This window comes from Pezoporus occidentalis, unplaced genomic scaffold (assembly GCF_034315485.1).
Source record: "Pezoporus occidentalis ecotype Australia unplaced genomic scaffold, CSIRO_AGI_Poc_V1 ctg257, whole genome shotgun sequence".
Classification (NCBI taxonomy): domain Eukaryota; kingdom Metazoa; phylum Chordata; class Aves; order Psittaciformes; family Psittacidae; genus Pezoporus; species Pezoporus occidentalis.
In genome coordinates this window covers 529,235-556,522 of record NW_026914469.1, presented here as the reverse complement: position 1 = coordinate 556,522, position 27,288 = coordinate 529,235, and the positions used below count along the sequence as shown (strand labels likewise).

Below are 27,288 nucleotides of genomic sequence, written 5' to 3'. Positions count from 1 at the left end.
AAAGGGAGTAACTTTTTGTCACTTCATGAATAAACAGTGTACCCACTGAGAAATAATTCAAAAAGATCCCAAGATGAGTGCAAATGATTTACACTCAATTTAAAACTCTGTTAGGAGTTAATTCATAAAAAAAGAGCAGTTACTTCCACTCCTCTGCCCCACACATACTACAAGCCTTTTCTTGAGAGATGGGATATTCTTATATATGAATTAAACTCTGAAGATAGAGATATACTCTAATATAATACAGATTTTTGTATCTGTTTTATAGCATTAGATACAGTTTTCCCCATATATCTTTCCACTGAAATAATGACAGTTATTTTTACCTTGATTACCTAGTAATTTTGAAAGTTCAAAGTAGTATATGCATAATTAATCTTAGCATCATGTTCTTCCCTCTTTTAGTCAATAGAAGCTGAAGTTCCATCATCAGAAAAATATGAGAATGCACTTAGTGTCAAAAAAAGTGAATCTGAACCAGAATTTGAAGAATCCTTAACAAGAGGTTTGAGAAGACATTCGACTCGGAGAAATACAAAAAAGCCCGGAGCAGAAAATGAGGATACTGATGAGAAAAAGAGTTCACCTGTAAGTATCTCTGCAGAGCTGTTAATGAACTTCGATTCCTTTCAACAAAGTATATTAAAATTAAATTCAATGTCCTGCTCTAGAAAGGTGTAAGATGAAGGACACATTTGATAGTGGTAAAAAATAATGAGAATTTTCTAATTCAAATAGCCTTTGACTGATACTGTTCATATCTTGTTTTGTTATTATCATCATGAATGATTATAAAAATAAAATGGGGACTTAAATATATGTAACAAGGATGAGCTTATTCTTGAAAATTAATTTGCTATAAAAGAAATATACTTACATAGAATCATAGCATCGTAGAATCATAGAATGGTTAGGGTTAGAAAGGACCTTAAGATCATCTAGTTCCAATCCCTCTGCCATGGGCAGGGAAACCTTTCACTATACTAGGTATTTGCATACCATAGTAACATAGTCTAAACATTCATTTTTGGATCAGAGACAGGACATCTGGTGCACATACAACTCTTACAACAAACCTTACGAAAAAAATGTAGAACAAATACAATTGCCTTCATGTTTGCAACAAATACTTTGCTGCTATAAATTGCTTAATGAACAATTACTTGAAGTACTGTAGTTATGGATTACACAGAGCAATATGCCCAGAATGAATAGTTCAGTAACCACTGACCAATACCAGTAGTATCAATCAATGAAAATTATATAGATAAACTAAAACATGATGGCAAGAGTTATAGATATATTCTAACAGCTCTTCCTTCCTTGTATTAAAATAATAAATATACAATAAGTTAATTATTCTTGTTATTAAAAATACATTTTAACTTCCTCTGAGTAGATTCTAGGAATAGGAAATTTATACTAATCTTTTTTCTCTGTATTTCTCCAAATAGATACATGTTTGTCCTAACAAAATTCCCATTTTTTAGGATGAAGAATTAGTTCCAGCTTCATTTCTGAAAATTATGAAGTTGAACAAAACTGAATGGCCATACTTTGTAGCTGGAACTTTATGTGCAATTATCAATGGAGTTTTACAACCTGCATTTGCAATCATATTTTCAGAAATTATAGGGGTAAGTTTGAATAAAATATGCAAAATCTATAAAGCCCACAACATTTATTTCAAATAAAAGCAGGTCTTAAGCAATCACTGCATAATGAAGCTGAGGAGTGGATGAAGCAATCTTACAAAAATATGAAGAATTATATGACATTTACAAAATTGTAAAAATCTTGCTACAGTCTGAAATTCACTTGTTATACCTCTAATCATATGTAACTCATGCTCAAATTTTATATTAATGCGAATGACTACCATAGTTACTGAGAAAGATGGAAGTATTTTAGATTATTAGTTGATTAAAAAAAAAGTTGTTTAACTATTATTTTATAGATCTTTTCAGAAACTGACAAGAAAGTTTTAAGAGAAAAGAGCAACTTATATTCAGTGCTGTTTTTAGTACTTGGGATCGTTTCCTTTTTTACTTTCTTTGTTCAGGTATGTTTTATTATTTTACCTTTATTATGATCGTTTGTCATGTTTTAGAAAGCAGATCTAAAATATACTAAAAATTTGTGACTTCTTAATACAATTTCTCCAGTTCAAAATAGAACCCGCATTTATGGTTCTAGATGTGCCTTGTGCTGAGATATATCTTTTTTGACCTGGAGCTTTTCATGTGTTAGAGACCTTCCAACCTATTCTGACCTCTTAACTTCACAACTTTCCCTCTTCTTCACAAGTCAAACACATCTTGGCATGAAACTTTGGATTCTTTCACTCTTTTTACGTTGCCACCTAACCACCAACCTCTCAAGCCTTTACACTATACCACTCCTTTCTCACTCTCGGGCCTATTTGAGTCTGTTATAATTTCAAATGTTCCAGTCTCCTGCATTAAGCTCTCAAATTTTACTCCCCTCACCCATTCCCCATTCAAGTCTTACCTTATGGGAGTGCGCCTGAACATTCCTAGGTCAGTTCATCAAGTAAACCCCATCATGCTGATATTCGGCTCTTCCTGCTTAAATACTAACGGTTGAGCAGTAATACCTATACCATGCTCTCACTGATTTCTATAGCCATCTCAATTTCTTAAATAAAATTCCCTAATTCTTATACATATCTAACTGTTCCAAGAGTGCCATGGTAAAGTAGTAATCATACAAGTGCAAACTTTGGCATTGTAATATTTTCATCTATAGTCTGGTTTATAATTTCTGAATGTTTGTATAGTTTTATCCATTGAATGAGCATACACAGCAAAATAATGAAGAGCACTTGGGACAGCAGCATAAATAATCTCTTGCAAAAAACCTCAATGTTTATTTATGGAATTTTCTTTTTGCACATGCATTCAAGAAGGCCTTGAGTATAGAAGACTGGCTTGTGGATGGCTATGATAGGTTTGATTAATTTATAAATGTTCATATAATATTTCAAATTTGAGTGGTAAGAGTTTATTGAGATGAAACATCCCAAATTATGGAATCGTAGAATAGTTAGGGTTGGAAAGGATCTTAAAATCATCTAGTTCCAACCCCCCTGCCATGGGCAGGGGCACCTCGCACTAAACCATGCCACCCAAGGTTTTGTCCAACCTGGCTTTGAACACCGCCAGGGATGGAGCATTCACAACCTTCCTGGGCAACCCATTGCAGTGCCTCACCACCCTCACAGTAAAGAAGTTCTTCCTTGTATCCAATCTAAACTTCCCTGTTTAAGTTTGAACCCATTACCCCTTGTCATATCACTACAGTCCCTAATGAAGAGTCCTTCCCCAGCATCCTTACAGGCCCCCTTCAGATACTGGAAGGCTGCTATGAGGTCTCCACGCAGCCTTCTCTTCTCCAGGCTGAACAGCCCCAACTTTCTCAGCCTATCTTCATATGGGAGGTGCTCCAGTCCCCTGATCATCCTTGCGGCTCTCCTCTGGACTTGGTCCAACAGTTCCATGTACTTCTTATGTTGAGGACACCAGAAATGCACACAATACTTCAAGTGAGGTCTCACAAGAGCACAGGAGAGGGGCAGGATCACCTCCTTCGACCTGCTGGTAATGATGCAGCCCAGGATACGGTTGGTTTCTGCACTGCGAGTGCACACTGAAGCCAGCTCATGTTAATTTTCTTATTGACCAACACCCCTAAGTCCTTTTCCTCAGGGATGCTCTGAATCTCTTCTCTGCCCAACCTGTAGCTGTGCCTGGCATTGCTCCAACCCAGGTGTAGGACCTTGCACTTGGCATGGTTAGATTTCATAAGGTTGGCATCAGCCCACCTCACAAGCGTGTCAAGGTCCCTCCTTGATCCTTCTCATTTAGTGAGAATGGAAGAAAAATTGAAACATAATTTCTTTATATAGTGCCCATTCTCTGATGTTCTTTTGTGATTTTTTTCTGAGTCACATACCTGTGCAAATTTACTGACACAGAAAAGATGGTGATCAAAATTAACTGAGAAGTATTTGCTAATTGGAATACGCCATGATAATTTTTCCTAGTATAGCATAGTACAGTTCCATCCGTTGTTTGTATTTTAACAGTATTCAGTTTCACAAAAGTAGATACCAAACAATTAGTATTTGTAATCACCTAAAGGTGATAGTGAGCTAAACAAAGCTAATTGTAAACCATGATGTCATAGTAAAATGTAGGAAGAGTGTATCTTCCCAAAATTTTAACCTGCATGTTTCCTTTTTGATCTTTTAATTGATTCATATATGTGGCTACAAGTCATTGTAAAACATCACTGATGTATTACTGCTGATTGCTATGTCAGGTTGTGTTAGGATCATGGGGAAGAAATCTTACTGTTGGAGTCAATGGGAAATTTGCATTTGACTTCCATGAACCTAGGTTGCCTTACGGTGTCTTTAATCTAAAACGAACAGCCCAAAAGCCACTTGTTTAAATCTGACTTCGATCAACTCATACAAAAATGAAGTCAAAGGGGTGATTACTTGATTCCTTGAAGTATGGTGGTGAAGCAGTGCTGGGAAGTAACACTATATTCTGCATATTTTTTTTGATAAATATTATTTGAATGTTGTACTGTGAACCTATTAGAATTGATGAATATTAAGCCTGTTTTTATATTTGATTAGTGCAGTCAGGACTGCAGTATTTTGTACTCTGATGATGTAGAGACAATGTATCTAAAATATTTATTGAATAAGCACAAACAATATAATAGTATGCTAAGCATTGTATCTTTTCTCAAATAGGGTTTCACATTTGGCAAAGCTGGAGAAATTCTTACAATGAGGCTTCGATTCATGGCATTTAAAGCAATGCTTAGGCAGGTAAAGAAAATAAATATTTTTATTTCTAGGGTGTTGAAACTAATTAATTGTATAGATATCATAAAATAACTTAATTCTATCATGCTATTACTTTCCTACAGATAATATTCTTTAAATCAGTCTAGAAACCAATTTAGTTTGTTACATGTGGTTAAGCAAAGTACCCTTAGAAGGAGAGTCTTAAATCAATGCAAGTACAAGAGCATTTTATGTACTCCTTGCAAGGACTTAGATTTACAGCCAAATTACTATGGCCTGATAGGTTATTGTGCACCAGCAGTATCCCATTATGTGTTGTTCATTTGCCTGCTTTGCTTTCTTGGTGCCCTTTCTTCCCTAAAGAAATGAAATAGCAGTGCAGCTTACATTGTAACTCTTAGTTCAAATGTCTGATTTAAATTGCAATATGTACAATTATGGTTTTATTTAGTTCTTGAATGTCTCCTTCAAAGAGTTCCTAAATCTACAGTTGTTGTGTATTAATACAAAGCCACTTTCAGAGAATTAGAAATATTTCATAGTGGTATTAAGTAATTAATTTAATTATCTAAATTGGCCTTAATCTTGCATGATTTCAGGATCAATATTTTAGATTTTCAAATGTACAATATAGTATTTCTGAGGGGTTGTGTCTTGCACGTAAAGCTAAACATAGGCACAGAGTTTGATTCATTTGACCATGACCATTTGCAATGCAGACAAAAAGCTGTTGTAGTCTGAAAAACTGATTTATAGACCAGCCTCGCTGAAAAACTAATGAAAGAATGATCTTACAACTGAGGCTTGAGGTCACAAATGCCTGCATTGCATCACCAGGTTTTCATTCAATACATATTACACATGAAAGTTTCAATCAGATATTTGATCACATGGTGTCTAAACTATGTACCTGACCCCAACAGTTGACTATGATGAGATAGACCAGTTGGATGGATTGGTTTGTCTCATAGCTTCCAAATAAGCCCTTCAAAACAAGCAATGAGCTGTGAGTTTTTGCCCTGGGAATGCCATACACTTAATTCACCCTCAAACAGCTTTGCAGTTGTGAAGGAGTATGACTGAAGAGTCATCTTCTCCAACCAGATGCACTTTCCGCAGTAGTGGGGGAGGGTAAATTTTGGATCTGGGAATCCCCCAGGCTACTCTTCTTCCTTCTCAGCAGTGACAGTGTACACATCAGGCCATCCACAAGTGTATACTTTTCTCTAAAAACATTCACTGTGCAATGAAGGGATTAGAGTAATTAAATATGCAGAACAGATGCACTGCCAGATACATATTCTTCTGCCAATAAGCTCAGTTATATTAGCTAGACCTCAGTTTTACTTTGTGGTCTATGTGAAATGTCCAAAAACTGGTCCTAAGAAAAATGTTTCTGATTGTAGGACATGAGCTGGTTTGATAATACTAAAAATAATACTGGAGCATTAACTACAAGACTTGCTAATGATGCCTCACAAGTGAAAGGAGTAAGTAAAATTTTGTTTCAAATTCTCATATTTGGACTAGTATGCAGTAAAGTTGCAGCTTGGGTTTGACTGGTTAGAATCATAGAATAGTTAGGGTTGGAAAGGTCCTTAAGATCATCTAGTTCCAACCCCCTGGCATGGGCAGGGGCACCTCACGCTAAACCATGTCACCCAAGGCTCTGTTCAACCTGGCCTTGAACACCGCCAGGGATGCAGCATTAACAACCTTCCTGGGCAACCCATTCCAGTGCCTCACCACCCTCACAGTAAAGAAGTTCTTCCTTATATCCAGTCTAAACTTCCCCTGTTTAAGTTTTAACCCGTTACCCCTTGTCATATCACTACAGTCCCTAATGAAGAGTCCTTCCCCAGCATCCTTATAAGCCCCCTTCAGATACTGGAAGGCTGCTACGAGGTCTCCATGCAGCCTTCTCTTCTCCAGGCTGAACAGCCCCAGCTTTCTCAGCTTACCTTCATATGAGAGGTGCTCCAGTCCCCTGATCATCACTGTGGCTCTCCTCCGGACTTGGTCCACCAGTTCCATGTCCTTTTTATGTTGAGGACACCAGAAGTGCACACAATACTCCAAGTAAGGTCTCACGAGAGCAGAGTAGAGGGGCAGGGTCACCTCCTTTGACCTGCTGGTCACGCTCCTTTGGATGCAGCCCAGGATATGGTTGGTTTCTTCACTGCGAGCACACGCTGAAGCTGGCTCATGTTCACTTTCTCATTGACCAACACCCCCAAGTCCTTCTCCGCAGGGCTGCTCTGAATCTCTTCTCTGCCCAACTTGTAGCCGTGCCTGGCATTGCTCCAACCCAGGTGTAGGACCTTGCACTTGGCATGGTTAAACTTCATAAGATTGGCATAAGCCCAACTCACAAGTGTGTCAAGGTCCCTCTGAATGGCATTCCTTCCCTCCAGCTTATCAACCGAACCACACAGCTCGTTGTCATCAGCAAACTTGCTGAGGGTGCACTCAATCCCACTGTCCATGTTAGCGACAAAGATGTTGAACAAGATCGATCCCAACACCGATCCCTGAGGGACACCACTTGTTACTGGTTTCCAGCCGGACATTGAGCCATTGACCATAACTCCTTGCGTGCAGCCATCCATCCAGTTCTTTATCCACTGAGTGGTCCATCCATCAAATTGATGTCTCTCCAATTTAGAGACAAGGATGTTGTGTGGGACAGTGTCGAACGCTTTGCACAAGTCCAGGTAGATGCCATCAACTGCTATACCCCTGTCCATCAGTTCCATAGCCTCATCATAGAAGGCCACTAAATGGTCAGGCAGGATTTCCCCTTAGTGAAGCCATGCTGGCTGTCACCAAGCACCTTGTTGTTTTTCATGTGCCTTAGCATGCCTTCCAGGAGAACCTGCTCCAAGATTCTTCCAAGTTTGGATAACAGTCTTGAGTTTGACAGAATATTTTCCAAGTAAACTTTTTTTAAGTTTACTATTGTGCTGTATTGTGATCTTCATTATCAAACAAATTCAATGGGAATCTCTTTAGATAAAAGTCTCTTTAGAGAGATCTTATTTACCTAAAGTTGCACATCTAGATTTGTTCAGTTTATAACCTCCTACTATTTTTTTGATTGTACGGATTCCTTATATGAAAAAGAAAAACGGGCATAGTAGCAGTTGACTTCCTCTTGTTACTTTTTGGAGATTCTTTAGAAGAAATTTGTGGACCTTCAGGGTTCTCTAGTATTAATCTAAAGAGTAATTAATGGAATTATTTGTGTACGTGTAAGTAAATTTTTACCGCTACATGAAGTTATGTGCTTTTTCACTGAACTGAGGAGTTCTGTAATACCTTTGGCCTTATTTCCACAGTAGAAGTTAAATATTTAAATTTATTATTCATTGAGTGATGACTTCTAAAGTCAGCTGCATGATCTACAAAATGTGACAGATCTTAATATTTAGCTGTAAATGTAAATATGTGATATGGGTAAAGCCTGTTCAGCTTCAGTAGCAGAATTTGGAAATTACAGTGCAAATTTAAGTAATCAGAATATAGAGAGAGCAGAATTAAGTGTGATCTAGATGATTTTTTACACAATCACTTAAGAAACTCCCATTTTGAAAAATAGCAAAACTGAGCTAAGACTTTCTAAATTATGTCTTGAGAATCAGGAATATTATAGGTGAAAATGCTTTCCTTATTTAAGATGCAGTTAATTTAGAAAGCAATGTCTTTTTTCTTCCTCCAGGCAACTGGTGCCCGATTGGCATTAATTACCCAAAACGTAGCTAACCTGGGGACTGGAATTATTATATCACTAGTTTATGGCTGGCAGCTGACCCTACTACTTTTAGCTGTTGTGCCAATCATTGCATTGGCAGGAATGATTGAAATAAAGATGTTGGCTGGGCATACTAAAAAAGATAAAGAAGAGCTGGAAGCTGCAGGAAAGGTGGGTCTAGAGAAGTTTGTTTCTGTAATGTCTACAGTCATATTTACCAAAGCATTGTTGATGGATGTATTACTTTGAAATACAAGAACATATCATAATATATAACTTCCAGAGACAGCTAAACTCTATGTAGTTACACTTGTAGACCTACAGAGCATAACACTTCTTCAATAATAATTGAATGTTATTTATTCTGGGTAAACCCCAGAATGTGCTAAGCACTCCTCTGGCACATTATTTTCTCCTTCCTGTTCTGATCATCTCTATTTTCCTAATTTTACAATTTCATTTTGACATTCTCTTATTTCTTTTCTGTCATCCCTTTTTGGCATATAATCTGTTTTACATATATTATACTGCTCTTTTTTTCCCTTCTCTTTCATTTTATTAATGTTTGCAGGGATAATACATATATATCTACTGGTTTCTTGGTGTGTTTTCCATTCCTTTATTTCCTGAGTGGAAGAACTGAAAATCGAGAAGGCTAGACTCTCGTTTAAGAAATTAGATAAACACATTTAATGTCAGTTCATTTCAAAAACCTTTCTGGGACAGAACAACTATTTCATCACTTCCCGGATATTGCTCTCTTCAAGGTAAAATTTTTCTAAAATCCCCTCATATGTCATACTGTTTTTTTAAAGTTGCTGGGAAGAAAGTAGTTTATCTAAAGCCATACACATAAGGAATGATATTAACCTCCAGATTTAGTGTTTAAATGTTTGTGTCTGCAAATTTGCTAGCAGTCTAATGTCCTCTTATAGTTATTGGAGACGCAATGGTTTCTGGGTGGTCTCTAGCTGCCATTTCAAAGGGATATGGATTTACTCTATGTTTTATGTCATATCTGCCGTGCCTTACCCAAATGTCTTGAGTATCCTAGAGGATCTCCAGTGGCACAAGCTACTGATATGTGGGCAGTTGAATTAGAGTCCTTCCCTGCTCAGTCAACAATCCTGCAGAAACAGACTGGTAGGCACATAATGCACAGGCAACTGGATTGCTTTCTGCTTCTGTTGAATGGGTATCCATTGAGTACACTGGTATCTTAAGACACCTAAATCATATGTCTTAATCTGGATTTGACACCTCCCTCACCTTCTGCCCCATAATTCCTATCTACTAAATAGGTTTTGTTCCCTTCTATTATGTCTGTAGATAAAGATGCTGAAAAACGTCCTTGTCCCTCCAAGTCTACAGGGAATTGTACATAATGATCTTTCCATGGGCTTTTTCATACAAGCCAAAGGATGCATTTCCTTTCCTTTCAGCTGACTACATTTCTTCTGCTTCTTCTTTATAATGACTGAGCATTTATTTCATATTGTTTTGTTGTAAGATACAACAGAAAAAAGGTTGACAATTCTTGGAATAGGGACTACAGCCTTTCATAATGTCGCGGATTGTGAAGAATTAACACAAGTGTTACAAAAATATGTGATTTTACCTAGACTACACTAGACTACAGACATTTTATTCAATGACCATTTTTTTAAAAAGCACTTTTCTTCAGTGAATATGGTGTTCTATTTGAAAAATTTGCTTTCTGCAAAAGGTTGCTGAAGCTATGCTACTAACGAACCAAAATGACTACTCCTTTGGGTATTGGTGAGACAATATAACTAAGAAGAAAAAAAACTATTTAATTTCGTTGTAATCATTAACATTGTGTTATTACATTCAAATCAGTGAATTAGTCAATTATGTGCAAATTTTCAAACAGTGGCACAAGCATTATTGAGGCTATAAGATAATTATATCCCTATATTTTAGAACAAAGATAACAGTACCACAGTTGAAAAATCTTTGGTGACAGTTCATGAAGAAAAATATTTTCAGGTCTGTGGTTTAGATACCTTAGAAAACTTAGTAGTGTAGTGTGGAGAATATTTTTTCTTTTCCCCGTTTTAAAATATAGGCATTTGAACTGTATGGTGAATTACCATAACTTTGATATCCTGTAAATGAATTTACAGGGTCAATTTTCACAACAGAATTTCATTCTGTTCATAGAATCAGAATCATAGAATATCTCACGTTGGAAGATCCAACTCCTTGCTTCTCACAGGACTACCTAAAGCTAAACCATATGACTAAGAGTGTCATAGAGACGCTTGTTGAACTCTGACAGGCTTGGCATCATGACCACTTCCCTGGGGAGCCTGCTCCAGTGACCAACCACCCTCTCAGTGAGGAACATTTTCCTAATGTCCAGTATGAACAGCCCCTGACACAGCTTCATTCCATTTCCTCATGTCCTGTCACTGGTCACCAGAGAGAGGAGATCCTCTCTGGAGCTCTCTGGGAGACCTCCCCCTCCGCTGCCCCCCCTAAGGAAGCTGTGTACTGTGATGAGGTCACCCCTCAGCCTTCTTTTCTCCAAGCTAAACAAAACAAGTGACCTCAGCTGCTCCCCATAAGTCCTGCCCTCAAGACCTTTCACCACTTTGGTCACTCTCCTCTGGACACACTCTAATAGCTTACTGACCTTCTCCTATTTAGATGTCCAAAACTGCACACAGTACTCAACACGGGGCCTCACCATTGCAGTGTATAGCGGGACAATCACCTTCCTCGACCAGGTAGCTGTGCTGTGCTTGATGCACCCCAGGATACAGTTGGCTCTTTTGACTGCCAGGGCACACTTAACTCATGTTCAATTTGCCATCAACCCAAACGTCCAAATCTTTCTGTGGGGCTGCTCTACCTTTCCCCTAATTTGTATATGTAACCAGGATTATCCTGTCTCAAGTGCAGAATGTGGCACTTGCTCTTGTTAAATTTCATATGGTTGGTAACTGCCCAGCTCTTTAGTCTCCCTGTAAGGCCCCTCTAAACCTTGAAGGAGTCCACAACTCCTCCTAATTTAGTATCATCACCAGACTTAGGATACATTCTACTCCTACACCCAGATAATTTATAAAAACATTGAAGAGCACTGGCCCTAAAACTGATCCCTGGTGAACCCATTATTGACTGGCCGCCATCCTGATGTAACTCCAATTTACTGTAACTCTTTGAGCCCAAGCCAATTGTTCACCCAGCGTATTATGCACTTGCCTAGCTGTATGGTGGAAATCTTGTCCAGAAGGATAGTGTAAGAGACAGTGTCAAAAAAAAAAAAAAAGCCCCACAAATACCCTGGCTTCCCTTGGTAAACTACATAGGTGACCTAGTCATAAAGGGAAGTCAAGTTAAACAGGACTTTCTCCTCAGGAACCTATGCTGGCTGTGACCAACAACTGCATTGTCTCTCAAGGGTTTTCAGTAACTCCCAGAATAACCTTCTCCATGATTTTACCAGGCACTGGAGTGAGACTAACAGGCCTATTGTAGTACAAGAACTTATTAAAAGTGCTTGTGCTTCTCCCTGAAGCTTCTCTCCAGCTTTTTGTGTAAGTGCTCAGTTCAGGAAGCTTTGTGTAGAAAAAGGCCTTTTGCTGAATTCTAAGCATGAACTCAAAACAGTGGGGATTCAAGGAACTAGCTTCAGAGAAGCACAGTGTTCCGAAACACTAGTTCTTAAAGAGCTTCATGGAAAATATGAGCTATGTAACACACCAAATGCAGTAACAGTCTTGTGTAGAATAGATGTGTATTTATTCTATGCTTTCTAAAATTGAAATATAAAATCAGATTGAATTTTTATAGGCTTTAGGATGTTAAAAAAAATTGTCAGTTTTGTGGAAAAAAAAAAAAGCCTCTCCCCATTTATTCTTTGTATGCAAATGACTGAAGTCTAAAGAATCTGCAAGTTTGAAGAAGGTATTATTGATCAGATCAAATATTTACTGCAGAGATCTAAATTAGGCTCTAAACACAGAAGTCACTTTGACTTTCTTATTATAGCCCAAACTCAGTGGGCTGGAAGTTGAATGCTAAATTGCCATTTTTCTTATTGACTATCTTCTTCATAAATGTAACTGCTGTCTAACTGTTTTTTACTATTGATTTGGAGGATATTAAAGAGTTCTTCCAAGAAAATCCTGAACATCATCAGAAAATCTCCCTGTCATAAAAATTAAAGTGTGAAATACTTTTGGTATCAAAGGTCAATTATTTTAAAAACAATTACCACAAAAAAAACCAGCATTATATTCTAGCAGAACCTTTTTATTAGTTTAAGATGAAGAATTGCAACATAAACTTAACTTTTGATTAAAACATTTGTGTTCCTATTGCAGATTGCTACAGAAGCCATAGAAAATATTAGAACTGTTGTTAGTTTGACCCGAGAAAGAAAATTTGAGTCGATGTACGGAGAACATTTGCATGTACCATACAGGTATAATAACAATAACCAAGCTAAAAAAATCTGTACTTAAATAATAGAATAAATTACAAACATTTACTTGGACAAACATGGATTTATTTGTTACTGTGTGTGATTTAATGTATAATAACTCAGAATTAATGTAAATATTTGCATATTTTTTATTAACAAATGCAACCAACAGCCAGCATTTTTGTTCTATGATTTAATTAATTTTCTGTGATGAGTATCTTCTATTGTGAAGTCACTTGGCTTGGAAAAATGTTAGTTTTAGGTGAGGTTTGGAAGTCAGCTAATCTCAACTCCTACCTGAAGTGGTTTATATATTTAATTTAAAACTTTTACATGTAAGCTGAATATTTCATTAAGCCATTTTTCAAAATAGGAATAGGATTGAAAACATTGGAATAATTACTCATTTATTTGTGACTAAAAAAAAATGGAATATAAATCTGCCTGGGCTAAATCAAATTTTAAAAAGCCTTACAGTAAAAAATTAAAAACATAGTGTCAATTAGATTTTATTCCTTTGGAATTCAGAGTTTCATTTCCAGACATCCATGAGAAAAGTAAAGGAAATGACGGCATATGTGCACAGATATAATGGGAGACAAGTAGAGGTACTGATAATACATCCACCAAAATAACCGAGTAGTTAGAGCACAGTGCAGGTCATAAAGTTTATTACTTAGCATTTTTCTCAGGCTGCTGGGTTATGTGTCCATATGTCACAACATGTAGAACATCGCATTGCCATTCTCAAGGTGACATTGGTGGGAATGCTCCAAGACTTTCATCTTAATGTTGTTCTAGTATAAATAAGAATTTACTGCCTTATGGTCAATTTGTCTGGAAGAAGTAGGATATGGATTTTTCAGTTAATGTTTAAGTGCATGTTAAGCCACTGATTAGGCAAGGGTATTCTATATTATAAAAATTGAGTTTAGGCCTTCTGTTATTCTGGATTAATGTCCAAATCTGTCAGAAGTCACAGCAACCTCCTGGTCAACAAAACCCTCACTTGCGAATCTGGCTTCTGTTTGTATTGGTTTGGGTTTTTTCCAGAAGGAACCATGCAGCTGTGACCTGTGAATAGCATCAATATCATTAAAATATTTTCTTTCTTTTTTTCTGGTATCATTCATAGATGCAGAAAATTTTCTCTCTGCCTTGGTTTTAGTTATAGGCATAGTTTTATCATCCAAAATCTAGTTTCTGCCTCATACTTGCAGGCTTAATCTTATCTGAGAGAGGAATTTTGACTGCTTACATTGAAAAGAAACAGATTTTCAAGTATATAGTATTGAACTGCTTAATAGCTTTGTTCCTTGTTCAACATAAAATTGCAAGTAAATCAAAAAAGACACAAAAATTTGGCTTTAGCTGTAGATGAGCTAAGAGTTCTGCCTTTTTGTTTTTTTTTTTCCTTTTATGTGATGCAGTAGTACTATTTCAGATGTGTTACTTACATCTTCAAAGTGGTAATCATGGACAGAACTGTAAAATGTTTTAACACTCAAACTAGGAAATGATAAGACAATAATTACACATAGTAGTTAAGTTGTCATCTTACTCCAAGCCGTTCTTGAAATTAAATAAAATACTGGAAACGAAACTTTCTCTTGAACACTCTTCCTCTCTAACAGGAGACAAAGGATTGTGTTGTTTGAATACAGTTCCCACCTGTAACAGTATGACCTAAAGTCAATTAATTGGTTTTTTTGCAAATCAGGACTTCAGTATGGTTGCACATTTTTATGAAAATATGCATTCTTTTTTACAGAAATTCTGTGAAGAAGGCACATATATTTGGATTTTGTTTTGCCCTTTCACAAGCAATGATGTTCTTTACCTATGCTGGCTGTTTCCGGTTTGGTGCCTATCTAGTGGTAAATGGATACATGGAGTTTAAAAGTGTGTTTTTGTAAGTATCTCTTTCGCAATCTTTTTCTGTCAGTCCAGACAACTGTCTTTGTTTACTGCTGTAGATACTAACCCATTGAGTAAGCTATAAGAAAACAGACGAATTCTTCTGTAATTAAATATAATGAAAGCATATTACAAAGTAGATACTTCAGGTGACTACAGAATCTGAGCTGTTTGGATAGACCTAATTTTGGATTTCTTTTTCTGTATTTTTTGGGGACCATTATGTTTTCCAGAGTTTGAAACGGTATCCTACTTATGCCAGTTTTTTTATTCCCACAATCCTATTGTTCATGTAGCATGAGGTCCTCTGTATGTTCTGTAAAAACCATGGTTGTACCTGTTTATTGAAGCATAATAATATTCTAAAAATCTTTTTAAAGATTAGGTCATCAGCATCTTTTTTATTTCTGTGTAAGGTTTATTGATTGAAATTTGAAATATTCTCTAAAATACACATGAAATAATTGGGTAACGGGATTCCATAAGGTAGATGCTGTTCACTAAAATTAAAAGATAACTGAATTATTTTAGATGACTTTTTGATAAGAAGCTTGTTTACTTAAATCAGCCAGCTTTGTTTGGGAAATGGACATATGAACCATGAATGTAAGAACAGTATGTAGAGTATTGCACAAACCCATAGTCAGGTGGAGCATTTTATTTTTAATTTAGATGGGCACTGCAAATAAAATATGATTCTGATTTGCAGTATTCTTAGAAAATGCATCCATTGCAATGTGAAGTTACACAAGGAACAGTACAATTATTTGTCTCTGAGGGTACATTATATAGGCTTTTAAGGGCAGAAACTGTACAAAAATTAAAGGAATAATTTTGAAATTATAGCTTATACTTAGCCTCTTTCTTTTATATTTTGGGTTTTTAATCATTGTTTATCTCATCATGTGCCGTAATACCTAAGAGCCCCTATCATAACCAAAGTTCCATTCTTCTAGATCGTACATAAACTCAGAATACATATAATTTGTAATTTAAAAGGCACTAACTCAATACAGGCCCATGGAAACAAGTATGAAAAGAGTGAGATTCTACCAGTATGGATATCAGTGACCTGAATACCTAACAAAGGCCAATCAATACAAAATCTTATTGGCAACCTGATTAAAGGTAGATAGCACAGCTTATTTTGACTGATACTAGGCATTAGAAAGTGTCTGCATCCCAACAGCTAACTGAACATCTCTAGCCAGCTCGGTGAGTGTACTTCCTGTGCCTCAGTTTGTCTGACCTAATACTGTGTGAGCCCTTCAAAGCCGTTCAAATGCAGAATAATACAGATCAGTTTATAAAGCTTTAAAGAGAAAACATAAAAATAATATAAATTAATTTATTTTACTTTGCCTTAACGCAGGCTAAGAGTTCTCATAAGTCAATTTCTCCTTCTCAGTGATGAGTAATTTTATGTGGTGTGGCAGTAATTAATAGCTGAGGACATCAGGCTCTTAAACCATTCTAATGTAGCCTGTAAAGATACATCTAAATTCACCATAAAACAACAATAGTACAGTTTTCAATCTTCTTTTTTGTGTTGTAAACCCTTCAGTTTCTTTCCAGCAAAGCTGTCATAGCAAATTAAATCTTTACTGTCACCTTATTACATGCTTGATTTCTTATTTTCATTGATGCCTTAAAAATTAATCACTAACTTCCAGAGGTCATTGAACCATAGAGAAGAAACCACAGCAATATTGGAATAGGATTAGAGTAGCGATTTTACCACCCATCCACCAATTTCCTCTTAGCCCCAGCTGAGACTTAATGCAGTTCACCAGTATTAATAATTAAAGAAATAATAAGTAATGAAAACATTGAATTTGGAACAGAGTCTTGTTCATCTCATGTCCGTAAAAGAGAATAAAAGACATTTCTGAAGCTAAATGAGTATTTAAAGCAGTTATAGTTGGTTACTACTTTATTCTTTTTAAATGTAACCCCTTTTTTCTCTGAGTAAAAGAAAAAATTGACTACAGTCCCATTTCCATTGACTTTTTCTTCGTTGTGTATTTATTGATTTTTCTCCCCCTGATTTCTTTTTATAGAGTGTTTTCAGCTGTTGTATTTGGTGCAATGGCGCTAGGACAGACCAGCTCTTTTGCTCCAGACTATGCCAAAGCAAAGATATCAGCAACCCACTTGTTTCTGCTGTTTGAAAGAGTACCCTTAATAGATAGTTACAGTGAAGAAGGAGAGAAGCCTGTAAGTAAGCCAAGTGTGATGGGCAATATTATTTATTGCCAATATGGACAGTATTCTTCTCACTCCAAACTCATTTTTCTTCTCTTTCTGCTTACTTCCTTATGTCAATGTTTTCTCAACACTTTACCTAAACACACCATGGACTATGTTCTCTATTGTGAGTCCAGCTTTTGCCTACACTGCCTAAATGTTATTTGTGTCGAAAATCTGGTTAAGGTGCAACTTGTGTGGAATCCAATCAGCAGAATTATGAGCATTTTCAAAGTAGTTCAGTGCTGTACTTTGATTTTATAGCTTCACAAAGATTCAAATCACCAGGTTAAAGTCAGCGTTCCAGCAAATGAAAAACAGTTGATTTCAATGACCATGGGGGAGGGAGGGAAAGACTTTGGCAATTTTGTTTGAATCCTCTGTCAAATCGTTTTAAAGATGTAACACGAACATTATTTCAATTGCAGGAAACATTTGGAGGAAGCATAATGATCAAAGATTTGGCATTTAACTACCCAAACCGACCAGGAGTCAAAATCCTCCAAGGTTTGAATCTAAAAGTAGAAAAGGGACAAACTCTGGCTCTTGTTGGTAGCAGTGGCTGTGGAAAGAGCACTGTTATTCAGCTGCTTGAGAGATTTTATGATCCACTTGGTGGAGAAATGGTACGTATTTTTGTAAGAACATGTCAACATGTTAAGTGAGGGTGTGCTTATTTGGTTTGATGTGATAAAGTATAATAGATATTCCTAGTTTTATTTTAAACCTATTTTTCATGTTAAAGACAAACAGTGGCTCATCAGAGCTCTTTATTTAAACGTGATGAATAACATAATGGGAAAAGGCCCTGTTTCTCACATTATAATGAATTCATAAAACAAGATCTGCATGGTAAAAATATGACTGATCCACAGCCTAATGAAGGCTTTGGATTCAGAGTGGTTTTCCTGAGGTCTTTATGTTAAGAACACTTTAGAAGTTATTAAATATATGTGTCTACATCTGTATAATAAAGTAATAGAATTTGCCATATTTTCTTTCCTAAAATAGTGAATATTGATAAAAAAAAAAATTTTATCGGAATTTTTACTTGTCAGAAACATCTTTCAGAGTATGCCCACTTACCAAGTTATATATTGTGAATATTTCAGTAATTTTGGTTTAAAAAACATCTAGGTCTTCCCACACTACTTATTCAGCAACCTTACATGTTTTTTTTTCACACTGTTTATTGTTGTTTTCTTTTTGACATAAATGTGATCAGACATTTTGATTGAAAAAGAACCCAGACATTTTGTTTGAAAAAGAATACATACATTTTGGGTTGGGTGAGGTGAGAATAAGGATGATTTCAGAAGCTGTCTTTGCAGAGATGCTCACAAAAGGTAAAACAATACTTAAATAAGGCCTAGATGCAAAGGGCAAGATCTTTTTCAGTTTGAAATGTCCAAACAGGTCCAGGGTAGAAAACTGATGTGTAGAAAGAAGCAGCATAGAACTGAGTTCTTTAGTTTCATCAGTGATTTTTCACATCAAATTAAGAGCAGGGAGCAGACCTTAGCAGCCTGAAAATCCATTGGAATTCTAAGGAAAAGAGGTGGCAAATATCAAAGTAGTTGAAAGCAATTTCAGCCTTCAGGCTTTCCCCTCTGCCTTTACATTCACATATGTGGAAATGCTGCCACTCATTTCAGTGGATTTTGAATCAGGTTCTTATGATCTCCTTCCTTTGAAAAACAATTATATTGGCTGTGAATTGGCTGTTCTAGCACAAACTGTGGAATTAGTAGACTGATCATATCCAGTAGCCATGCTATGAAGGGGCAGCTCTTCAATTTATCCAGCTGATCATGTCACAGAGCCTGAGCACTGCACTGGGTGATTCTGGTGGGTATGTAACAGCCCTCTGGATGATCTGGTATATTTGTGTCTGAGTTGATATTACTTGTATAATTATGAAACTGATCTATCCAGAAAAATAATCTGTTGTCATTTATCTAACAGACAATGATGGCAACTCAGTAGCCAAATTTTCAGGAGCGTGACAGAGATGCCAATAAAGAAAACTGGCTACAAATGACATCGTAAGGAATCCAGAAGTAAATTTGTCCATTGTCAGGCATTACATCATGATTAAATTTAAGATTGGATGCTTGGCTTACAAGTGTGTGAATGAATAAACCCAACTCTTCCTTTATTTAAATGGAATACTAGTGCCAATCTGTTCTTTCAGTGGGAATATATATGTGAGATAGAGGAAAGTTCTCACGCTGAAGAAAGAAATGAAAGAACTTTACACAAAGTTATCTGATGTTGTCTCAGCATATCCTATCTTCCACTGTCTTCAAAATCGTCATTAAATCTTGACGCAAGAAAAAGGCCTGAAGCAGCAGAAGGGACTATCCTCACTTCTACATGATAGCCCTTTGAAAATTTTGGAACATAGAGAAGGAGGGCAAGGCACTATGTATCGCTAAGGAAAGAGCTGCAATTGCATAACTTCTGTGTATAAATTTACAGTAAATCTCAAACGCACATATAGCCATGTGACTAAAATTCAAAATGTTTGGGTTTTCAGCTTTTTGATGGCAAAAATACAAAGACACTAAATATCAAGTGGCTGAGAGCTCAGATTGGTATCGTCTCACAAGAACCGATCCTTTTTGACTGCACTATTGGTGAAAACATTGCATATGGAGACAACAGCCGGCAGGTGTCACATGAGGAAATTGTTAATGCAGCAAAAGAAGCCAATATTCATTCCTTCATTGACTCTCTGCCATGTGTAAGTTGTTCCTTTTCTCTCCTACTCAGAACCGGAGGTGATCTACTGTGGCAGGTTAAAAATATCTCCATTTATGATTCCCTGGAATATAATCATTCCCTTAGATGCAAATAGATCTGAAAATGATTTTTAAATCTTATCCTTTCTGAACTGTGTTTGCCATTCTCATTTTTATGCTGGCAGACTCCATTGTCAGATGGAGAGCTGAACATTTAACATGTCAGGGAAAAAAATCCACAATTAAAACTAATTGAGAGCTGGAAGTGTGGGACGGGTTTTTAAACAGATGAGCATTTCTTTTTAAGCTCCTATTTATCTCAAGCATATGTAAAAGATTCTGCGAGACTGACAATTTTCTTACACTTTTCTTCCAGTTACCCATAGTCAGAATTTATATTTCCAGTATTCCTACAGTTAAAAAAAAAATACTAGGGAAGTTTTTCTCATATATATCTGACCAACACATAATAATGTAGGAATTAATATCTTGTGTCAGATGAAAGGTCTGCCATACAAAAAACTTGGCAGTGAACAGCAAGACATGTTTACAAGTAAGTCAATTTCTAACCTGTCAACTTGTATCCAAAACTTCTGACGCAAGGAATTTGCCAGCTTAGTTGTACGTTATATATATTCAGCTTAGCTTCAGGTTCTTAGGCTGCTTTTTGCATTTCTTTAAAAAAAACACAAAACAACATAATTTTTTCAGATCATGTTTAGTTTCTAATGGTTTATCAAGATCTGCTCTTTCCAAGACTTTGCAGAGAAATATTCTGTTATATAATGATATCTCATGAAACTTTGGTGCTTTTTGCGACCAAATATGTAATACCTCGAACTACACGAGTTTGTCTAGACATGACTGTTCGTCCTTAACTGGCATAACTAAATGTCCAAAACTGTAGAATAGATACAGATGAAGTGTATAAATGTCTATGTCTACATATATAATTTGGCATGAAACTGATGCATCTTATACGTAGCTAGCTTGGAGTGTTTAAACTCATGACTTGATCCCCAATATTGCCATAGACTATCAATGAACTTTGTTTTTTTTATCTCCTGATAGAGAATTATGTTGCCTTCCAACTTTACAGGTGCTGTTACTTTGAGTTTATAAAATGTGTGATGCTACAAAGAAGTCTTCTAGTGAAAGAACTGTAGATCTGTGGCAGATAGCAATGCTGGTCATCTGTTTTCAGAGAGCTATTGGCATGGAATATTCACTTCATAGATGTCAGGGTCCATATGCTTAAATACATGCTTCAGAATCGATTTGCATGCATAGTATGAACTTAATATATTGTTTCTAGAAATACAATACCCGCGTAGGAGACAAAGGAACCCAACTTTCTGGTGGCCAGAAACAACGTATTGCTATAGCCCGAGCTCTTGTACGTCAGCCCCAGATTCTGCTACTGGATGAAGCTACATCTGCCTTAGATACAGAAAGTGAAAAGGTAACTTGAACCAAAAATCCAGAGTCTAAATCTATCTTTCTTTGTATTATGATTATTGTTTTCACTCCCACATATTAAAGCCCAAAGCTGGAAATATAGTGGTTTATATAAATTACATGTTATGCTAATAATAGACAAATATAAAGGTTTTACTCCTCCTTGCCAAAAAATAACCTGCATTTTTTTGCGTCTGTGTGGCAGTAAGCAAGTTGAAGTAGCAATGAAGAAAGCATTTCTTTGCCTGGAATTCTTCAATTGAAAGTGCTATCAAAATTGAATCAGAAGTCTCAAACTTCAGAAGCTGAAAAGACTGAGGATGCTGCCAGAGAACTAGGAAACTGCCAGATCTTGCTTTCATAATTTCTCCCATTGCTCTCTAGTCCTTGCTATATGTTCATGGCTAATATGCAAACTTCCAGTGAAAAAACTGCTAGAACATTTCTTTCTTTTTTTAAGCCTAAAGCCATAATCTTGGTGTAACAGAAGTACAGTCTAGGTGTAGAAAATTAACAGATTCTACAAAAGTACTTACTATTAATGAGGCAAACGTTATAAAAAATACTATTATATGAAAATCTCAAACCCTGTGGACTAAGTTTTGGTCAAACCTATGCATGAAAACATCAGGTTTGAGGGGGAAATGCCATTAAACAATTCCAGGCTCTTTTGTTTTCTTAATTATGTGCCAGCTAGGTACAGAAATTTAATCTCATATTTTATTTTGCATTAATAAATATAAGAAATAAGGAAAAGAAAGCAGAGGTTCTTATTAGTGTTTTTCTGCCAGTGCTAGCTTTAATAAAAACATGATTCATGAGACTCCCTGTGAAATCATGAGAACTAGTATGATAATAGTTGACCCAAGATTACTGATTTAACTCCCATATGTTAATCAGTTATGAAGGGACCTCTGGAGGTCTCTAATCAAACCTCCTCTTCAAACAAGTGCCAATACTGAATTCAAACAAGAATGATTAGTGCTGTGTCCAGTAGGGTCCTTGAAAATATACAGGCAGATTCAACAGCCTCTTTTGTTCCTGTTCCAATGCTTAATTATCCTTGTGGTGAACATTTTTCAGAACCTCCCGTTACAATTTTTAACCATTTTCTCTTGTTCTCCTGCCATGCACCTCAGTAATGAGCTGTTTCTATCTCGTCCTCTTAGATATCATGGCATCATCTACTATGACAGTTTTGACTCTTTGCCAACACAAGCCAATTCTAAAACAGGAAGCTAAAGCTACAGATATTGCCTTTCTCTGTCATATTGCAGTTTAATTCACAGATGGCAATTGAGGTATATTTCACTACAGCTGCCATAACAGTTCACCTTGTGGTTTGTTCATTGTGCAGATTGTCCAGGAAGCGCTGGATAAAGCCAGAGAAGGTCGCACCTGCATCGTGATAGCTCACCGCCTCTCCACCATCCAAAACGCTGACAAGATTGCTGTAGTCCAGAATGGCAGGGTTGTAGAGCAAGGGACCCATCAGCAACTCCTGGCTTTAAAAGGCATCTACTATTCTCTGGTCAATGCTCAAAGTGGGTCGTGCAACATATAAATTAAAAGCAGTAGTTATCTCTGAATTGTCACTGTAATTATTTCAATACTGCTATTTTCGTCACTGTAATTATTTCAATATCAATAGACAGTCTTGATACTTTTGATTTTCCTCCTTCCTTTCTTAAGTCCTATGAAAACAAGAAATACCAAGTAAATATGTGCCATTTTATCACTACTATTTTTCATTATTCAAAACAGTCTCCTATGTGACCAACACAGAAGCCTATTGCACTCATAAAAGTAGAAGCATCCTAAGCCAGATATAATGAATATTAGCTTGCTTTGAACTCTGTCAAAACCAGATTAGTCAGGCATGTCTGGTAAACAACCTGTAAATATTTCCATGTTCAGTAAAATTAGTTTTGCTGGTGCCAGAAGCAAACCTCAAGCCTTATCCTCACTGCGCCTGTGCAAGGCTTATTATCAACTTGTTACAAGAACTTGCAGGTCAGTTGGAGGTTGATGCCAGATGTCTTTTGTTATGATGTGGAATGGTAGCCTGGGATGACAGCAAAGGTCATGTGGATGCAGGCTGAAAACAAAAGTCCTGGAACTATTACCTCATTGATGGTCAGTTACTGATCATGCAAGAGGTGCAACCTTAAGAGCTGAGAAAAGACTGCTTTAAGTATAACACAGAAATGAAGGAACAGGTAAGAAAACAACTCGCAACTGGTGAGCAATGCGAGGCACCTGTTGCAGCCTATGAAACTAGTATCTGCAAGTCTCCCAATGTTCTAGGGTTCAGAGGTCAAGGGCTAAGCACCCTCTAAAAACTACAGTGTTTTATAAAAGGTGAAAATCTGGAATTTGGGCTTAGAGGAGAAGGAAGGAAGGCATCTTTCAGTGTTAGCTTCCTTCATTGAAGAGCTCTTGAACCTGATCTCCCAGATGACTAAGACTCTCCAGGACTGTAACCACACTTTGTACATGTCGTCAGCTCTGTGGTATTGTATATTAGCTGCTAATTTAGGATGACTAACTGCCTTGAGTATGTACTAATAGTGATTAATAATTATTCAGAACTAACCATTAGCCACGTATACTGTTAATGAATATCTATGCAGTAAAGTTTTGTTATTGAGTTTAAAACTGGCCTGATTAATCTGTCTTCCACACTCCTGTCACAGCAATTTCTGATTCCCTGAGATTTATATATATGATCTGTCCTATCTACATGTAGATATTTATACACAGATAGCCTAACTGCCTAAGATTGTACTAAAACCATTCTCCAGAATGTTGATTGATGCAGTCTCATTGTATTCCTCTTGAATCACTTACATGTCTTTTTTTGTTCCTTAGATAGGAAAACAATTTGACTAACAAATTTGTTTCCTATTTATGTATTACTTAATACAATCAGGTTCTTGTCCACGAATAAAGCTATTAGTCTGCACTACACTATAGATAAGTTATACTTGCAATTGCAAGAATGGAATAGATCTTTACCATAGTCTGAAGATTCAAGTGAGAACATAGGAAGGTTTTTTTACTAAATTCTGAATTTTAGTCTTTTTTTTTTTAAAAAAAACCTAGGCTTTGTAATTTTTGATGATGCACTTTCTAATGAATTGTAATAGATTTGTTGTGTCAGTGGGTAGAAATTATATCATACATTTGCTTAGTAAAGGAAACAAATATGTTAACAATTTTTAATGCAGTGAACAATCTTTCACTGATAAAGAATTTCTAAAATAACTTTTAAAATTTCTCTAGAATTACTCATGAAAAAAATTAAATGCTAGGAGATATTTCTGTGTCTGAACTTTCACACTTGTTTCCTTTGAGTTCATGATGGAAGGTGTGTATTTTCTTCATTATCACAAATATTATTAATCAATGACTTTCATTTTCTGTGTCCATGTCATTAATTTGCCACATGATATCCTCATTCATTCCGAAAATAGCTAAGTTCCTCTGCATTTTCTCTTAGTAATTTCTTTTTCTTCTTCATGTATACCTTCAACTCAATATATGCAGTGTTCTGTCTAATCCAAAAAGCATGTTATTATGAGGTTTTGGTTACTGTCCAGGATCCCCACTCTTTTCTAAAGGCATAGTATCAATTTACAGTCCTGACAGCATTGCTACCATGTCTACTGAAGTCAGGGTTCTTAAGAATTTGACTAGGGCAGTAGACAGTAGCTGCTCTTCTCAGCTTGTGCTGTTTAGCAGTCCTACTGGAGTCAATAAACAATGGTAGATAATGTTTATCTTAGCGTTTAAATTAAAGGCCTTTCATTTATTTCTTCCTAATTTAATCCTATTTGTAACAAAATACATTAAGATAACTGGAGAAGGTTAAAGAAGAGTCTTCCCATGTATTAAAAATATTTCTGAGTATTGCAAGAGTAAGAGGTTTTCATTGAATGTGGGTAATTTGATTTCAGATACAGAATTTGAGTGCCATTTTCCTCAGTGAACTACTTATTTAAGAGGTATTATATTCAAAATAACTGACATTCTACATGGAATGTATAAAGAACATATATAGAAATTAACAAACTTGAGTATTAAAATACTACAGTTATGTTACATATTATGTTAAAGTGAAACTTTTCACCTGTAACACAACAACAGACATCAGTATTTTACACCAGGTGAATTTAGTATTTCCTGCTAATGCAAGATACAAGCATGACATAATTGCTTGATTTTGCAGCTATGGACAGGAAATTCAATGTTTAGTTCAATTTAATATACCACAAACTTTTTAACAGATGTACAATGCACTTTTATGTTACCTGCATTAACAATTTTTAAAGAATTTAGTTATATAATTGATAAAGCTGGCTGCAGTGGAGATACAGAGATGGTTTATCACTCTACACTGAGGAAAAATTTGTTTCTAGGGTGAGACTGCTTCACAAAAATGAGCTTCTGGTGTGTGTATTCATGAGTATCATAGGAAAACTGTTCTGCAGATAATGGTCTCATTGAAAAAAATATGTAACTACAGAATTTAAAAACTTTCAGCTCCCAGCTGGAAAGAAAATGTATATCAGTTTGGTCAGTAAATAGTCTGGTGCTTGAGGCACAAAATCAGAGTTGACATTTCTGAAAAGCCCCATGGAGTACTAACAGAGTTGTTTATGTGTGTGTAGCTGCTCATGATGTTGAGCACAGGCCATGATTTTGATTCTTGTACTATCACGTACAAACATCAGAATAGCAGCTGCAGTTCTCCTGCCCATAATCACCTATCTGCCTCTATCTTCTGGATAGAGCAAATCCCTCTTTTAGGTGTTTGCTTCGGGATTCACATATCATGTTCAAAAGCAAAGCATCAGAATATTCATGTAAATAAAAGGAACTTGTATCTCAGATCAAGTCAACAAAAGTTTTGGACTACTGTTTTCATCCACAGCTTTATTTCTAAATACTCAAGGCATATTGCAAATGTTAATCTTCAAAACACCCACATAACAGTAAGAAATATTATAGCTGGTTTAGGAGGAATCATTTCAACATTTTCAAGTATTTTGCCTACTGACCTCAGTTTCACAGATGATAAATAACTGACAAACTGGCCAATTACTTGGATTCCAGCCTAAAGATTGAGGTTGCATATCCCAGGCATCTGAATATAATTTTTTATCCATTTACCATTTCACAGTAAGCCATTAAATCTGTCATCTTAAAAAGTCCATATTGGGGGTTTCACATATTAAACAGATACTTGAACACTGCAATATAATTTTTCCTCAAACTATATGTTTTCTATATTTAGAGATGTAGCTATACTATAGTATTTGGTCATAGTAAATTTCTTAGCTTTACCTTATTATCTTAATTGTATTTGATCTGGAAAATCCATTTTCTATTGCACAATTGTTCTTCAGCTATAGCTATCTAAAAACTGATTTGGACTTTTGTTTCTAAGTTTCATCAAGAAGAAGAATCAAACGAGCTCATGTTGAGTTACTCCCAGTATGTTCCAGACTGTCAGGTTTATTATGATTCCTTATATTATAATAAAATATGTATCTAGGATGTACATGCGAGAGAACAGCTGGCTAAAAATAATTCTCAATAACACACCAATGAACTTCTCATTGTAGGTGATAATGTATGTCCTTACACATCACTCAGTTGTATCCAAGAAGCTATGCATCAAATTCCATCTGAATGTGAAAAAACAGTTTATTATTGTGAGGGTGGTTAAACACTGGTACAGGCTGCTTAGGAGGCCTGTGGAGTCTACATTTAAACATTTAAAACTAGACTAGACATGGCACCAAGCATCCTGCTCTATTTGACCCCCCTTGGGCTAGGATTTGGATTAGATGATCTCATT

At 36.1% G+C, this 27,288-nt stretch overlaps 1 protein-coding gene across 5 annotated transcripts in view; it reads left to right on the top strand.

Moving 5' to 3' along the window:
* ABCB1 (ATP binding cassette subfamily B member 1) overlaps positions 1-24,510 on the top strand; it is a 63,435-nt gene extending 38,925 nt beyond the window's left edge. For 4 of the 5 annotated variants that reach the window (XM_062623643.1, XM_062623641.1, XM_062623646.1 and 1 more), the window contains 13 exons: positions 409-591; positions 1,494-1,640; positions 1,961-2,065; positions 4,793-4,870; positions 6,256-6,339; positions 8,568-8,771; positions 12,956-13,056; positions 14,828-14,968; positions 17,034-17,190; positions 17,649-17,846; positions 19,760-19,966; positions 21,280-21,426; positions 22,780-24,510. In XM_062623643.1, the coding sequence (XP_062479627.1) occupies positions 409-591; positions 1,494-1,640; positions 1,961-2,065; positions 4,793-4,870; positions 6,256-6,339; positions 8,568-8,771; positions 12,956-13,056; positions 14,828-14,968; positions 17,034-17,190; positions 17,649-17,846; positions 19,760-19,966; positions 21,280-21,426; positions 22,780-22,986 (1,959 nt within the window). In that variant the 3' untranslated portion in view covers positions 22,987-24,510. The remainder of the gene's footprint in view (positions 1-408; positions 592-1,493; positions 1,641-1,960; positions 2,066-4,792; positions 4,871-6,255; positions 6,340-8,567; positions 8,772-12,955; positions 13,057-14,827; positions 14,969-17,033; positions 17,191-17,648; positions 17,847-19,759; positions 19,967-21,279; positions 21,427-22,779) is intronic. The other variant, XM_062623645.1, reaches the window with a different exon arrangement.
* The last annotated feature ends 2,778 nt before the right edge of the window (positions 24,511-27,288 follow it).